Source organism: Pseudonaja textilis, chromosome 17, assembly GCF_049901715.1.
Source record: "Pseudonaja textilis isolate UNSWEBS1 chromosome 17, rPseTex1.2, whole genome shotgun sequence".
NCBI classification, from domain to species: domain Eukaryota; kingdom Metazoa; phylum Chordata; class Lepidosauria; order Squamata; family Elapidae; genus Pseudonaja; species Pseudonaja textilis.
In genome coordinates, this window is record NC_142006.1 from 5003798 (window position 1) to 5021113 (window position 17316).

The 17316-nt window shown below is 46.8% G+C and overlaps 1 protein-coding gene across 1 annotated transcript in view; it reads right to left on the reverse strand.

The window, feature by feature from the left end:
- PAPPA (pappalysin 1) overlaps positions 1 to 17316 on the reverse strand; it is a 117410-nt gene that overhangs the window by 18437 nt on the left and 81657 nt on the right. The window contains 5 exon segments of the mRNA XM_087914615.1: positions 4062 to 4209; positions 4711 to 4882; positions 6935 to 7145; positions 10182 to 10365; positions 14430 to 14598. Of these exon segments, the coding sequence (XP_087770741.1) occupies positions 4062 to 4209; positions 4711 to 4882; positions 6935 to 7145; positions 10182 to 10365; positions 14430 to 14598 (884 nt within the window).

Consider the following 17316-nt stretch of genomic DNA (forward strand, 5'->3'; position numbering starts at 1 on the left):
AGGATCTGGGAATTAAAACATTTGAGTTTCTAACAGTTCCCCACAAGAGTCACCTCATAGAGAAGATGGGAGGACACAGACATTTCATAAATTATAAATGAAATAAATCATCAGAACTCTTTTGAAGGAAGGCTCAGATCCAGGGGTGGGTTTCTACCGGTTCTGTCCACCTCTGTAGAACCAGTAGCTCTGAAGAGCAGCAGACATAGAACCAGTTCTATGTCTGCTGATGTTTTTGTCCACCCGCCCACCCGGACTCTTATCTGATCTTTATTTCCTGATTTTTCAACTTCAGCTGCTGAATGAGGCACAGCTGCAGTTAAAAACCCAAGAAAAGAGGGCTGTTTCAAAGGCTGCTTCTCTGCACGCAGCGTGCTGATGACAATTTACAGGCGCACGGCTCGCAGAGTGCAGGGAAGCGCATCATAAATCACCAAACTTCGTGAATCCCGAACTGGTAGTTAACCCTGTCGTATCCCACCCCTGCTCAGATCCATCAATTCTTCCCAGTTTAAGTTACTTCATCTTTAGGACCTGTCCAGGGTTCTGAAAGGAAGAAGCTTCTGGCTCCCTAACCTTCAGTTTTTGTTCTCTGGACACAAAAGAATAAATTTGATAAATAAATATCCCCTTGTTAAATAACAGCAGAATTTGGTTTTTTTTTAAATGTTACTTTTAAAATGGGGTTTTGTTCCTGTTCCACATCTGCAATCCAAAAGGTTGTAGGACAAAAAAAAAATCACTGGAGGCTTTCAAGAAGAGACTGGACTGCCGTCTATCAGAAATGGTATAGGGATCTCCTGCTTGGGCAGGGGGGTTGGACTAGATGACCTACAAGGTCCCTTCCCACTCCGTTAATCTGTAATCTAAACGCTTAATTCTTAAATCAGGCAGAGAAGTCAAGTCTGTGGCTGCAGATGGAATTAGTGGAGGGGTCTCATTCATCACGGCAGAGATGCTGGACACCAGTTTATTCCACTTTATCTGCAGGGATCCTCACTCTCTTTTATTAAAGTAATCCTTGGGACCATTCAGAGACATGCTTCCTCTAGAAAATGCCTCTTATAACCCCACAGGTTCAGGTAATCTTCATCCTAGGACTGCAACCGAGCCCAAAATTTATGTTGCAAAGTGAGAAACGGGTTAAGTGAGTTTGGCCTCATTTTACGACTTTGCAGTTTTGCAAATTAATAACGCAGTTGTTAAGTGAATCTGGTTCCCCCATTGGATTTGCTGGCCAGAAGGTCGCAAAAAGGGGAGCGACATGACCCTGGGACATTGCAACCGCCATACATGTGAGTCAGTTGTCAGATAGCTGAATGTAAATCATGTGATCCTGGGGATGAGCGTATCTAACATCCCATCCTCTGCCATCCCTTTCTCCTTTTGCCTTCCATCTTTCTCAATGTGATGACCTGGGATATGGCACAAAGGCAACACAATCAGACAATAAGTATGAGTTCCTTTATTAGCTCCAACTTTGCCCCCAATGTCCCGGTTATTCTCTGGTCTGAAGAAAAACTCTCCCATAAACCTGCAATAGCCTTTGGCTACAGATATTCCAGTCCAGACATTGTAAACAGAAAACTTTAAACAATAAATCCAACAAGGCAAAATAAGGTAATTAAATCCAGCAGAGCAGGATACGGAGTTCCAGAAATGAAGTAACAAAGCAGTAAATCAAACCAATTGGGAGGATGTTAGGAACTCAGATAAAGCACAGCCAAACACGAGATAAACTCAACATTTGTTCTTGACAACCGCCACACCCATCTGCCTCTCCTTTAAACTCCATCCCCGGGTGTGCCTTGTGAAGGGAATCAGGGCCCTTTCCTCCCCATAAGCCACGCAACCCACGTTGCTCTGTTCTCTGTTCTTCCCTGCGTGCTCTAGGATGAAGAGGGGGTGGGCCTTGGTCTTCCTCTGAACCTCCCTCTCCCTTGTTCTACCTCTCCCCTGCTCTGCCCAGCCGGACTTTGCCCTTACCCAGTTTCCTCCACAGCCAATGGAGCCGCTTCCCCACTCCCTGTCAGCTGTTACGAGAAGGGGGGCATAACAATCAAGGTCTTCTCCAAGAAGACCTCTCTTCTCATTAGGTGGCCAATATAATCAACTTCCGAAGGTATTTGATTTCCTTCAGGGTTGACTGACCGGATCTCCTTGCAGACTGGGGAGGCTTCTCCAATGATTCTTGTGCATAGGTGGCATGAAATAAACTCACAGTGGTCTTTTTTAACTCTATCCTGGCTCCTGATCCTAAGTAACGGCAGATATTTCTCTCTCTCTCTGGGCACAACGGGTTATTATCTGCCTCGAACTCTGCATTGGCCACCGGAAGGGCATCCGGCCAGTAAACACTCAGCTCCATTCAATTGCTCCACCCCAATGTAAGGGATTACGGGGTCACTAAAAGGGAGAGAGAGAGAGAGAGAGAGAAACCACTGGTTCCTCTTTTCTTATGCCTGATGTCAAGGCATCTCTCACAAGGGACCATGGCTGGAGGAAAACAAATATGGCTGGGCTGAGTATAACCAAGTCAAAACGATAAAGATGGCGCAAGAAGAAGCAGACAATGCAGAGAACCCTTCAACGAGGCAAGAATTTAAAAAAGGGGGGGATTCTTTTCTTTTCCCACCCACCCCTTTCTCATTCTTCCCGTCCTTTCCTCTCTGCCTCCCCGAAAAAAAGAGCAAGTCAAATATCCTTTGCAAGTACCAGCAAAATTTGGCAGGTATCGAGATGTCACCTGAGTCTCCAGAGAGCAAAACACATCGTCTTAGGAGAAAAGGAAAACAGCCGCCGCCTTCCTGCCCGTTCGCTAGTGCTAGTGCAATTTACACTTAGGCAAGAAAACCCAGTCCTGGAATTGTTTTGATATACAATCCATAATTGGCTTCATTATAGAGCAATGAGATCATTCTGATCACATGCTCTTTTCTCTCCCCCCCCCCTGGGATGGGCGCCGGGGGGGGGGGAACATACCCAGCTTCCCTGCCAGTTTGAAAAAGACAGAAGAGAGGTTTGTGGAAAAGAGACGAACACCCATCTCGCCTTCTTGGGCTGGGATGGGTCCCCGGCTTCGGTTCACCTTTATGGATGGCACATACCCAACCATCGTGAACAAAGGATGCTCCAAGCAGAAATGGTCTTTCCAGATTGGACACGCCAAGAGGAGAACAGAACTGGGTCTGAATTCCTGGCATCTGAAGAAAAGGTTTGGGGGGGGAAGCCCCCTCCCTGACTAATATCAGGCAAATCCATCACAAAGAACCTAGATGAGACATAGATCGATCGATTAGAGGTGGTATGCAGCCGGTTCTGACCGGTTCTGGAGAACCAGCAGAGGAAACTTTGAGTAGTTCGGAGAGCCGGCAAATCCCACCTCTGACTGGTCCCACCCCATCTATTATCTGCCTCCCGTTGAGTCCCAGCTGATCGGCTGGGTCTCCTTTGGTTGCCCTGCACAGGAGAACGGAAAGCGGGTTATTGGGGTGGGGAGAAAATGGGGATTTTTGCAGTCTGCTTCCTCTGCCAGGCCCACCAAACCACACCCACCAAGCCACATCACGCCCACCACAGAACCGGCAGTAAAAAAAAAAAAAATTGAATCCCACCACTGAGCTCAATGGACCATTCTAGGTGACTTAGGGGAAGATAGCTTTTAAAGTCGGTTGAAGAGAGCATCTCCTTCACTACAGGCTAACTGGAATAGCAGAATAACAGAGAGTTGGAAGGGACCTTGGAGGTCTTCTAGTCCAACCCCTTGCTATATCGTTTCAGACAAATGGCCGTCCAATCTTTCTTCTTGAAAGCCTCCAATGAAGAATCAGAATGAACCTTGACTATGGTCCCAGTCCAGCATAAAAGTTAAACATTCAAACAAATAACGTTCTCTTAAAAAAGGTGATTGGAACAGGGAATCGTCTTGGTTGCTCTTCTCTGGTCTTCTCTTCTTGTGTGTGTGTGTGTGTATGTGTGTGTGTGAGTGTGTGTGTGTGTGTGTTTTTAAATGACCCAACTAAGGTTCTTAATGTTGAACTGAAACGTAAGTTGTTCAATACCTATTCCGGAGCCATCAGGGCATTGTAACTTCAGGCCCCCACTCAACAGTTTGGGTGGGGAACAATGGCCTTTCATCTCCGGGCAGAGATGGAAGGATCCGCTCCAGTTGCCATCCTTTCGACAACGGATCACGTTAGTTTCATGACCCTGGAAAGAGAAGGAAGATGTTTGGCTGGAGAAATAAGCAGCACCCAAAAGAAAGAAAGAAAATGAAATGGTCCAGGAACTTAGCTCAAGTTGGGGGACTGCCTTTTTCCTCCTCCTCCTCCTCCTCCTCCTCCTCCTCCTCCTCCTCCTCCTCCTCCTCCTCCTCCTCCTCTTCCTCTTCCTCTTCCTCTTCCTCTTCTTCTTCTTCCTCCTCCTCCCTCCTCCTTCTCCTCCTCCTAACCCCACTCCCTTCTAGCACTGATGATGTTACCTAGTTGGGCAATGAAACATCTGCAAAGAAAACAACCAAGCTCAGAGAGCACCAAGGACCCCTTCCCATTTCAGTCCTGAGCTACAAACATTCTCCTTTAATCTGCCTTAATCGTTCAGATTCTTGTAGGGATCAAGAGCATGCAATATATTTGTATTCCTTTGGACCACCCATTTCCTGTGCTCGGCAGGTAGTAAAAGACCCACCGGCAATCGCTCAACGGGACTCACCGATTGAAGGTCTTCTTCTGTGCACTTAATCTGACAGACGCTGTCGAACTGGAACCCGTTGGTGCAATGGTACAGCCCGTGAAACTTGGCAGGGGGTGGGTCACAGGTCACAGGGATGCAGGATCCTTCCAGCCATGTCCCGTCTTGGGCACACTGGATCTTAAATGTCCTCCTTCCATAGAGGCAAAGACAAAGGGAGAGAGAGAGAGAGAGAGAGGGAGGGAGGAAGAGAGGGAGGGAGGGAAAAGGGGGGAGGAAAAGGGAGGGAGGGAGAGAGGGATGGAGAGAGGGGGAGGGAGAGGGAGGGAGGGAAAGGAAGGGAGAGAGGGAGGGAGAGAAGAAAAGAGAGAGAGAGGGAGAGAGAAGGATAGAGAGGGAAGGAGGGAGAGAGAGATGCATGAATGAGAGGAGGGTGGAAAAATCAAATAATCCCAGTTTCTCCACGCTCTCTTTGCAATAGCCATTGGTGCCCCCAATAATTAGAAAGACTCTAGAAAGAATGCAGAGAAAAGCAACAAAGATGATAAAAAGACAGCAGGCTAAAACATACAAAGAACGGTGGCAGAAAATGAACGCATCTAATTTAATGAAAAGGGGGTGACGTGATAGCGAAACGGCCAGCGAAACGGCCTTCAGAAGTTGTGGTTGCCCCAACACTGGAGGTTTTTAAGAAGAGACTGCAGAACCACGTGTCTGAAATGGTGTAGGGTTTCCTGCCTAAGCAGGGGGTTGGACTAGAAGACCTCCAAGGTCCCTTCCAACTCTGCTATTTGGTTAAAGATCAAGATCACCAACCCTTTCCCTTCTTTGGGGCAGTGGGGGGCGGGGGGGGGGACTTGCTGTTTATTTGTGAGCCACATGGGAAGCTATCCATGTTTGGAGAAGGAGATACACAAACACACTCAGGCCAAATGGACCCCCTTTTTGAGGAAGGGATGCGGAGCGGGGTGGAAAGCTACATTCAACCAGAATCTTCAAAGGCTTTGTGGCCAAGAAAGGGCTTGGAGATCCTGGTGTGTGTGTGTATGTGTGTGTGTGTGTGTGTGTGTTTAATGGGGCGGGTGTGCGGTTCCTCCCCCATCCCTTTCCTCCCCCCCTCCCCCCCTCCCCCCCAAGTCGTAAAAAGAAAAAGAAAAGAAAAGCAGGATAGTGAGAAAGTTTTCCCACCGAGGTTCAAAGGGGGCTCCCCAGGTTGCGATACCAATGGGGCATTTGCCAGAAGGAGGCAGGTGGCCCCCCAAGGCTGACTTGTGAACGAAAAGACATAGAAACGCAGAAGGGGAGTGAACCCTAACTGCCTCTTTCTTCCTCTTTTAAATAAGAAGCAGGTCCCAAATGGTCTCCTCCCCAAAGCGACCCATTAAAGCCCCTCTACGAAGGAAGGAAGGAAGGAAGGAAGGAAGGAGGAAGGAAGGAAGGAAGGAAGGAAGGAAGGAAGGAAGGAAGGAAGGAAGGAAGGAAGGAAGGAGAGAAAGAAAGAAAGAAAGAAAGAAAGAAAGAAAGAAAGAAAGAAAGAAAGAAAGAAAGAAAGAGAAGGAAGGAAGGAAGGAAGGAAGGAAGGAAGGAAGGAAGGAAGGAAGGAAGGAAGGAAGGAAGGAAAAAGAAAGAAAGAAAGAAAGAAAGAAAGAAAGAAAGAAAGAAAGAAAGAAAGAAAGAAAGAAAGAAAGAAAGAGAAAGAAAGAGGAGAAAGAGAAAGAAAGAAAGAAAGAAGGAAGGAAGGAAGGAAAGAAAGAAAGAAAGAAAGAAAGAAAGAAAGAAAGAAAGAGGAGAAAGAAAGAAAGAGGAGAAAGAAAGAAAGAAAGAAAGAAAGAAAGAGAAAGAAAGAAAGAAAGAAAGAGGAGAAAGAGGAGAAAGAGAAAGAAAGAAAGAGAAAGAAAGAAAGAAAGAGGAGAAAGAAAAAAGAAAGAAAGAAAGAAAGAAAGAAAGAAAGAAAGAAAGAAAGAAAGAAAGAAAGAAAGAAAGAAAGAAAGAGGAGAAAGAAAGAAAGAAGAAAAACAGGGGAAGAAAAAAGGGGAGGCAGCTGTCCTTTTTTTTTGAGGATTCTACCAGCCTCGGGGGTTTTGCTTGCAATGGATCTATTCCTCAGAACCCTGACCCACAGTTCCTACTACAAGCACCCCCCACTCGTCTGGCTGGAGAAGCCCAGATGGCCACCGAGAGATTTGTGTCCCAAAAGTGGCCTACAGATTATTGCAAAGCGCCGCTGTGAGGAGATACCACCTACTTCCGTGTTTTCTGTGAAGGTCCAGGGACATAGTAGCCCGGTCTGCACTTATACTTGCAGGAGGAGCCCACTTTATGTTTCTGAATCCGGCAGCGGCCAGTTTGGAGGTCAGCATTGGGAATCAAAGGAGGCGCCCGACACATCAACTCGCAGAGAGCCTCTGGGAAGGACCACAACCCGTCTTCCAAGCATGTCAAATGGTTATTGCTTCCTGGGACAGACGACAAAAAACCAAAACCAATGTCAGCTGGGAGCAAGCGGTTATAAATACTGCTGGGTCGGAGTAAATAAGTCAATAAAAATGGGTGTTCGGGGTTCCATCCACCATTGCCTGCGGAGGGAACGGGAAAGAAAGCGGCTGTCATTCTCACAGGCGGGTTTTTATTTTTCTGCCTCGTTCTGCCTTTCGCTCTGCAGCCCGCTGCCTTCCCGCCAGCAACCTGTTTGGTCTTCCTGTGTTTTCCAAAGGGAAATTTTCTACTCAGGTGGCTTTTTCAGGTCAAGGAGCCAGGATAGGAGCGCGATGGAACTTGGATTGTGTTTTTGTGACACAGAGAGAGAGACAGAGAGACACAGAGACAGAGACGGAGTAGGGAGAGACATACAGACAGACAGAAAGGGAGAGAGACAGACAGAACGAGAGAGAGGCAGAGAGAGAGAAAGAGACAGAGATGGAGGGAGGTTGAGAGACACAAGAGAGAGAGAGAGAGAGACAGACAGACAGACACAGGGAGACAGAAAGAGTGGGAGGGAGAGAGACAGACAGACAGAAAGGGAGAGAGACAGACAGAAAGAGAGAGAGAGGCAGAGAGAGAGAAAGAGACAGAGATGGAGAGAGGTTGAGAGATGAGAGAGAGAGAGAGAGAGAGACAGAGACAGAGACAGAGACAGAGAGAGACAGAGAGATTAGAAAGAGTGGGAGGGAGAGAGACAGACAGAAAGGGAGAGAGATAGGACAGAGAGAGAGAGGCAGAGAGAGATAGAAGGAGACAGAGATGGAGGGAGGTAGAGAGGAGAGAAAGAGAGAGAGAGAGACTTTCTACTACCTTAAAACAATAAAGGAAGCTTTAAAACAATCAAAAGAAGTTTTAAAGCATCCCGGAAACAAAGTGGGAAAAGCAAAAGAATAAAACTCATTTGCAAGGGAAGAAATCAGACCGGGGTGGTGGGGTGGTGGTGGTATTAAAAGTAGATGTTGACACTTATGCTGAAGAAAACGGGGCCATGCCATCCAAGGAAAATTTCTGAAAATCTCCTTCATCCATCCTACTTTCCCCCTTGAATCTCAGATGTCCCAATTATCTCTTTCAGAACCATCCTCAGATGGGTCAAACTTCCCTCTCCTTTTCTTTCCCTTTACCAAGAATATTTTAAAAAATAATAATAATCCCCAAATCTAGGAGCACATTCAAAGAAAATGTCATAGGCATCTAAGCTCTGCAGTGGATTTTTTTTTTGGTTTATCAATCAATCGAATTTCTAATCGGTCATAGTCCAGCAACTCATTCTTAGTTTCTCACCCCACCCTTGATTTGATGGCACAAGAGCTTCCACAATAGTTGATGTTCTCCATGCTCTTCACTTTCATTCGCCCAGATGTCTTGGAACCAAGGTCAGGCAAAACTCCTGGGACGCAAGCTTTGAGTTAACCTACAATAGTAAAGGTAAAAGGTTCCCCTCACGCACACATGCTAGTCGTTTCCGGCTTTAGGGGGGCGGTGCTCATCTCCATTGCAAAACCAAAGAAGAGCCAGCGCTGTCCGAAGACGTCTCCGTGGTCATGTGGCCGGCATGATTAAATGCCGAAGGTGCATTGAACGCTGTTACCTTCCCATCAAAGTAGCTCCTATTTTTTTACTTGTATTTTTACATGTTTTGGAACTACTAGGCTGTCAGAAGCTCGGACAAGTAACGGGAGATTCCTCGGAGAGGCAGCGCCAGGGATTCAAACGACTGATCTGCTGACCTTTCTGATCGACAAGCTGAGCGTATTAACCACGGAGCCACCGCGTCCCCCTACAACAGATTACACTGCAATTCCCTGTGTCTGGGACGACCTTGGGTTTCTCTTGCAGGAGATTGGCAAGGATGACCCACCATGGTCCAAAATACTCAAGGGGCCCTTCCGAATCCAGAATGGGGGTTGCAGGGAGATGGGGAAAACAACTTTGAGACCTTTTTGTCTTCTTTTGAGCTGTTGAGGTATTCTTGGACTCTTCTGAATGCTCCTTCCCTGTGCCAGCTCCTCTGCTTTCTCCAGTCTGACTCACCCAGCATGTCCACCACAGTCCAGCATGGATGATCTCATGCTTGTTTCGGCAGGGTGATGAACTGTGACATTAAGAAACAGTGGCTGGTCTGACATTGGGGGTTGAATTTGGAGTGAGTCATCCCCGGCTCTGGACCTAACATGCTGCAGCTCACTGAGGGATCAGTGTTAGTCACACCACACCGATTCAGCATTCAGAATTGCTTTCCCCTTCTCCTTCAACCAAGATAGTATAAGGTCTCCTGTCTTAAAGGAGAAGGAGGAAGAGGAAGAAGAGGCGGAGGAGGAAAGAGAGAGAGAGAGAGAAGGAGGAGAAGGAGGAGGAGAAGGAAGAAGAGAAAGAAGAGGAGGAGGAAACAGAGAGAGAAAGAGGAGAAGGAGAGGAGAAGGAGAGAGAGAGGAGGAGGAGAAGAAGAGGGTGGTGGCGATGGTTTAGGATCAATTCGAACTTTATCAGTCAATTCAAACTTTATCAGTCAGTCTCCTTCTCTTTCTCCTTCTCCTTCAACCAGGATAGTATAAGGTCTCCTGTCTTGAAGGAGAAGGAGGAAGAGGAAGAAGAGGAGGAGGAGGAAAGAGAGAGAGAAAGAGGAGGAGAGAAGAAGAAGGAAAGAGAGGAGGAGAAGGAGAAGAGGGTGGTAGTGATGGTTTAGGATCAATTCAAACTTTATCAGACAGTTTCCTTCTTCTTTTTCTCCTTCTTCTTCAACTATATGGTCTCCTGTCTTGAAGGAGAAGAAAAAGAAGGAGAAGAAAAAGAAGGAGAAGAAAAAGAAGGAGAAGAAAAAGAAGGAGAAGGAGAAGTGTCTTGTCTTGCCTTCTGATGCAGATTTGTCTAAAATGGGATAGGTTCTCCTGATTATGCAGGGGGTTGGACTAGAAGGCCTCAAAGCGCCCCTTCCAATTCTGTTCTTCTTCAGAAACCTCAAAGCCTCACGTTAGAGTTGACAAAAACTGCCCTCCTCCCTGAGAACTTACCTTTTAGCTGAGCAGGAGGCTTGCAGGTAAAGGAGCACTTCTTGCCAAAGGTGGTCCCTTCGCTGCAGTTAAAAGTAGCCGGGTAGACATGGTGCTGGTCTGGAATCCCGCAGTCAATGGGCTCACAGGATACCTGCTTGTTCCATTCCCCATCCAGGCAAGTCATGGTGGTGCTTGGCTCCCACTGAAAGAAGGGAAACAGGGTTCATTAAGCCAGGGCTTGCTTGACCCATCTCTCACCAAAGGAACTTGTATCCTGGGATAGTTTGTCTTCTGATTCCATCCCCCCACCCCCGGGCCAAATCACACTCAAAGTGTTGAGGCTGCATGAGTTTTGAGACAATCCATATCTACAACCAAAGTTATTGGCTCTCCAAGGTCCCTCCCATCTCTTATTCTGTTAGCTGTAGCCCAATTGAGCAGGGTCTATGACAATTTGCCATAGCCAAGTCATCACGGCCAATTCACCACAACCAACTCACCATGGCCAATTCATTGAGGCCAACTCTCCATGACCAACTCACCATGGCCAACTCACCACAATCAACTCACCAAGGCCAACTCATCATGGGCAACTCATTGTGGCCAACTCACCCTGGCCAACTCACCACAGCCAGCTCACCATGGCCAACTCATTGTGGCCAACTCATTGTAGCCAACTCACCATGGCCAACTCACCCCAATCAACTCACCATGGCCAACACATTGTGGCCAACTCACCATGGCCAACTCACCACAGCCAGCTCACCATGGCCAACACATTGTGGCCAACTCATCATGGCCAATTCACCACAACCAACTCATCATGGCCAACTCATTGTAGCCAACTCTCCATGACCAACTCACCATGGCCAACTCACCACAGCCAACTCTCCATAACCAACTCACCACAATCAACTCACCGTGGCCAGCTCACCATAGCCAACTCTCCATGGCCAACTGACCACAGTCAAGTCACCAAGGCCAACTCGCCATGTTCAATTCACCACAGCCAATTCACCACGGCTTACTTGCCGTGGCCAACTCACCACGGGACAAGAGTTACATTAATATTAAAGAAATAGTGGGATTGAATCATTAAAATAAAGATGCAAAAGGAAAGACGGGATTTGAATGTGAATTAAAAAAAATTAAAGTATTTTTTTTTTATTTATTTCAAATAATTAAATTGAATTGTTAAACTGTCCCACAGCGAGTTGGCAATGGCGAGCAACCAGAGTAGGGCAGGGTGATGAAATTAACCAAGCATCCCTATTTGCTTTGGAGACGGAAACCCCTTGATCAAAACCAGGCACATGAGTTGGCTCTTGTTCTCAACACACACACACACACACACAAACACACACACACACAGAGTGAGTGAGAGTGAGAGAGAGAGAGAGAGAGAAAGAGAGAGAGAGAGAGAGGCAATTGCTCTGCTGGTGAAACCTATAAGCCGGCTGTATTTAGTTAGTGGACTCTCACATTCTCTTGACATTCAACCTGGCTTCAGTGTCTTCCTTCCTTCCTTCCTTCCTTCCTTCCTTCCTTCCTTCCTTCCTTCCTTCCTTCCATCCATCCATCCATCCATCCATCTCAGCCTCATTGCAGAACCAGCTTTCGGGCAACAGGGGTGTTTTGCTATGAGGCTTAAGATAAGGAAATCCAGGCCATGGGGCAGAGCAGGGTGGAATTGCATTCCTTTTTGGTAATGCCACTGAATTAGACAGTCTCTCTCTCTTTTTTCCTTCTCCCTCCCTGTATTCCTTTCCCCCCTCCTCTCCCTGCCTTTTCCTTCCTCTCTTCTTTCCCTTCTCTCCCTTCCTCTCCTCTTTAATTCCTTCTCTCTCCCTTCTTCCCCCTCTCCCTTCCTTCCTTCCCTCTCTCGTCCTTTCCTCTTTAATTCCTCCTCTCTCCCTTCCTTCCATCTCTCCCTTCCTTCTGTCTCCCTTCCTTCCCTCTTTAATTCCTTCTCTCCCTTCCCCCCTCTCCCTTCCTTCCCTCTCTTCTTTCCTCTCTCTCCCTTTTTCTTTTCTCTGTCTCCCTCTGTCTCTCCCTTCCGTCTCTTTCTCCCTCTCCTTCTCTCTCTCTTCTTTCTTTTCCCTCCTTCCTTTTTCTCTCTTCCTTCCCCCCTCTCTCCCCCCTCTTCCTTCCTTCTCACTCTCTCTCTTCCCTCACCACGGCCCAAATCTCTCTCATCGTTCCAACTTCAGGAAAAGCGGGAGTCTTTTGCAAACCCAAAGCGATGGAAAAACCTCCAGCATAGTTCACGGGTACACTGATAGCACAGAGTCGGTGCCAAATTGAGGGTTGCGTGTGCACACAAACATCTTTGCAGCTTGCACACAAACACACACACAGAGAGAGAGACAAAATAATTAGGGGAAACAATCTGATTCTTTTTTCTTTCCCTTGAAAAACTCTGGATTCTCTTTGGCTGCAAAGAGCCCGCAAGAAAGAGAAACAAACAAGCCATTCGGGCTTGGGTGGGGTGTGTGTGTGTGTGTGTGTGTGTGTGTGTGTGTGTGTATGTGTGTGTGTGTATGTGTGTGTGTGTTTGTGTATTGGGGAGGGGGGAAGGTTGCAGAAGGAAAAGAGACAGACAACTTTCTCCTGGAAGAGAAAGAAGCCAGTCAGTGCTGGGGCCGCGTTAGGGTAAAAATCCTCGCGCAACAGAGGCCCAGATGGTTGAGCTCGCTCTTCTAAATGGAGAAAACTCCACAGATCTTTCCTTTTCTTATGGGAAGACAAATTTGTTCTGAGACAAATTTGGTTTCTGCTGGCTGCCAAAAGAAGGCACCCTAATTTGGATGGTGATGGCAGGGTCAAAGGCATCCGCTAGACTTTCTCCCCAAAGACATCGCGATAAACAGCCTCTTGGTATCCTTGCAGGAAGTGACATTTCCCTCCCCTGGTTCTCCTCCTACGTTTAATTCTCCTCTCCTGACGCCGTTTTAGGGTTTATTTAGTTGCGATGCTCGTTGCGAAAGGGGAAGACCAGCTCGGTTTCAATCGCTTGGTATTCTCTTGGCGTCTGCCAGCAAAGTCAGGGATATGAAAAATGGTTGCGGGCATTGGGTCTTTCTGGTCTAGAGAAAAGAAGGACCGGGGGAGACATGATAGCAGCCTTCCAATATTTGAGGGGCTGCCAGAGAGAGTTTTGCAGCGATAATTCAGCACCAGAAAAAATAAACACAGATGGCTGATGCTTCATTTAACATCTTTATAAACATCGATTTTTACAAACCAGTTGTAGATTTCTCCAACACGGAGCAAACTCAGACAGAAACATGTTGCAAGTTCAGAGCAGAGCTCCAGTCTTCAGCAAGCAAGTTAGTTTCATCTTCTATAGATCAGCAGTTTCATCTCAATGGGCAGAACTCCACATAGCTGCAGAGTTGCAGAGTTTTAACATAGAGCCACACCTAGACTACTTTTAGTTTCAGTTTCCAGCCTAGGCTACTTCGAATTTCAGTTTCCAAAACAGTCCTCGTTGGCTGACTTAGTTGCTATGCTATTCATTGGCTGACCTTGTTACCAAGCTCTGTTCCATTTCATGAATATATTGACACTGCCCCAAAGGAGATGGGGTCCACTTATTTCCCAAAGCACCAGAAGACAAGACCAGGGGTGGGATTCTACCGGTTCGCACCTATTCGCTAGAACCGGTTGTTACCATTCTAAGCAGTTCAGAGAACCGGTTGTTAGAAGAAATTACTGGGCTAATCCTGTAAGGAAGGCAGGAAGGAAACATTCTGGTGTTGCTTACAGAAACGGCCTCTCCGTTAACCCCTTATTACATTCTTGGCAGGACTAGACTTCCTGTTCCAGGAACTTCTCTGGAGTTTTTTTTCCCCTCCTTTGCTGGTACTTTGCTTATGTGGAGTGACCATTCAAAGTTACAGTGGCACTGAAAAAAGTGACTTATGACCATTTTTCACACTTATGACTGTTGCAGCATCCCCACAGTCATGAGAGGCCAGGTGAGGAGATGCGTGCCACGATGTGAGTGATATTGAGTTGGCCACACCCACCAACTAAGCCACGCCCACAGAACCGGTGGTTAAAGGTCTCTCCCAACCCTATGATTCTATGTTCTCTCTTATCACCGCTGCTTCCCTGCAATCCCATTGCCAAGGAAGAGCTCAATTTCCCATCCTGTTTAGCATCTTTTTTCTCATCAGAGTCACCTTGGGTGAGATGGGTAGCTGTATCCATTTACACACACACACACACACACACACACACACACACACCAGTTCCACCAACCTGGCTTTGGGGCAGATCATTGGTTCTGTGAGCCTGGAGGACATAACCTGTTTGGCAGGTAACGTTACACTGGGCGCCATTGTAGTGCCCTCCGTCAGTGAAAGACAGTATGGCGTTCTCAATTTCCAACTCTTGGCAGTCCATGGTCTTGCAAGAATGGGGGACACAGCTGTTTGGGGGGAGAAAAAGACTCAGTTAGAGTAGGAATAATCAGACTTCCAAGGTAGCATATAACTTGTAGGGCGGTAATATCCCAAAGAGCACTGTGATTTCACCTAAATGTGATTTTCTTCTTCTGAAATTTTTCCTTCTGTGTCCTGAAAAAAACTTTTTTTTCCATACTTCATGTTCAGGGTGAGTTAAAATGTCCTTCCTTTCTTCCTTCTTTCCCCTTCCTTCCTTCTTTCCCCTTCCTTCCTTGTTTCTCCTTCCTTCCCTCTTTCCTTCTCTTCCCTTTCCTTCCCCTGCTCTTCCTTTCTCCTACCTCCCTCTCCTTCCTTTCTTTCCTTCCTTCCTTCCTCTTCACTTCCTCCCTCCGAGTCCTTTTCTTTCTTTCTTTCTTTCTTTCTTTCTTTCTTTCTTTCTTTCTTTCTTTCTTTCTTTCTTTCTTTCTTTCTTTCTTTCTTTCCCTTCACTCCCTCCCTCTGAGTCCTTCCTTCCTTCCTTCCTTCCTTCCTTCCTTCCTTTCTCCCCCCATCCCTCCCTCCCTCCCAAGGCAAAGCAGGAAATCAGGACATGCAATGTGTGTTCGCCCAATTTCTAGCCTCCTTGATCCTAGGGACTAGCCTCTTGGACTCTAATGATGAAGGAACCAAGTCAAACTGCAGGGGATGTTCTGTCTAATCAATTCAAGGAAACACCTATCGCCCCCATTTTCTGGATGGGAAATAGAGAGGGGACGAAGAAGAATGCCACAGCACTTATGCCAAGGTGCACCTGGGTTTTAAAAACCACATGGGGGTGGGGGACACATTCGGGGACTGGGGAAAAAGTGAATTAAAGATGCTGGGATGTGCTGGGGATTCCCTGTGTTAGAGGCACATGGCCAATCTCAGACACGAAATATCCTCTCATAAAGTATATTGTGCCTCAATCTCTCTCTCTCTCTCTCTTTCGTTCTCTCTCTCTCTCTATGTGTGTGTGTTTGTGTGTACTACCATCTGTGCTGCACAGCTGTACATTGAAGGGTGTGAGAGAAAACACACAGCCCACCCTGCAGAAGCTGGCTCTTGGCTGCTTCCAACAAATGTATGGATAATAAAATACGGTTCAGAGGATCTGAGGAAAGCAAATGTACGACTATCAAATGTGCAATGCACACTCTGCACTTAAAAGGAAAGGAAAACCACGTGCTATCTGGGCAGGAGTAGGGAAACAATATGAAATTGAAAGCTGGGGGTTTGGGACCTTCCAGTTCTTGGCCCATGTCAATTCTCTTGGTAGAAGCTGATAGAAGCTTAGTATATGCCATGAAACATATAGAATAATCCAGGTTCTTCAACCCTCGTTTGGGGTGTCACCTGATCTGACCTCAAAATGCCTTCAAAAGCTCAGGAAGGGCATGGCAAGTCTATGAGATCCAGGTTCCTCAACCCTCATCATTCAGGAGACCACCTGAACCTGACCTCAAAATGCCTTCAAAAGCTTAGGAAGGGGGTCAAAGGGCTATGAGATCTAGGTTCCTCAACCCTCATCATTCAGGAGACCACCTGAACCTGACCTCAAAATGCCTTCAAAAGCTTAGGAAGGGGGTCAAAGGCCTATGAGATCCAGGTTCCTCAACCCTCATCATTCAGGAGACCACCTGAACCTGACCTCAAAATGCCTTCAAAAGCTTAAGAAGGGGGTCAAAGGCCTATGAGATCCAGGTTCCTCAACCCTCATCATTCAGGAGACCACCTGAACCTGACCTCAAAATGCCTTCAAAAGCTTAGGAAGGGGGTCAAAGGGCTATGAGATCCAGGTTCCTCAACCCTCATCATTCAGGAGACCACCTGAACCTGACCTCAAAATGCCTTCAAAAGCTTAGGAAGGGGGTCAAAGGCCTATGAGATCCAGGTTCCTCAACCCTCATCATTCAGGAGACCATCTGAACCTGACCTCAAAATGCCTTCAAAAGCTTAGGAAGGGGGTCAAAGGCCTATGAGATCCAGGTTCCTCAACCCTCATCATTCAGGAGACCACCTGAACCTGACCTCAAAATGCCTTCAAAAGCTTAGGAAAAGGATCGCAGGGCTATAAGACGCTAACCAGGATCATTTCCAGAAGAAAAAGAAGGACCTTCACCAGGCTAAGGAAAAGCAGAAATTCTGGAAGAGTTAGGAGCAGCAGGCAAATCATTTAAGCTTCCTGTCCAGGGTAAAGTCCTACTGGGAAACCGCTCAACATGCCTTGGCGAAGACCACAATATTTTGATGCTGGAATTCGAATATTATCACAGATTTATAACCCACTCCGCACTTCAGACACAAGTGTGGCGATAATATTTCCTCTTTTTCTGTTCAAAAAACAAAATCCGAGCAGATTTTGCAGGGAAAGAGGGCCCCACCACATCAAGGTGTTTTCCAAATCTCTTCGTAGCAGCCAATGGAGGAAAGAACCCTGGAGCTCTCCAACAATATCCAGAACAGAGAGGCTGCTTCCTTTGCAAATTATTATTTTTTTTAAAAAAAAAAGAAAGCATAATTGCTTCCCAGCAGGCCTTCAAATGTTAATGTTTACATATGGAAGAAGGCAGCTTCGTTGCTAGCTCACCAAGGCTCAGGAATAAGCTTTGGAACGCACCTGGGAAAGCCACGGCAAATGAATTTGACAACCCCACATTTGGGGTTTGGAAGAGACCACCCAGGTTCGTACGGTGAGGCATCAGAACCATTTAGAGTCTCGA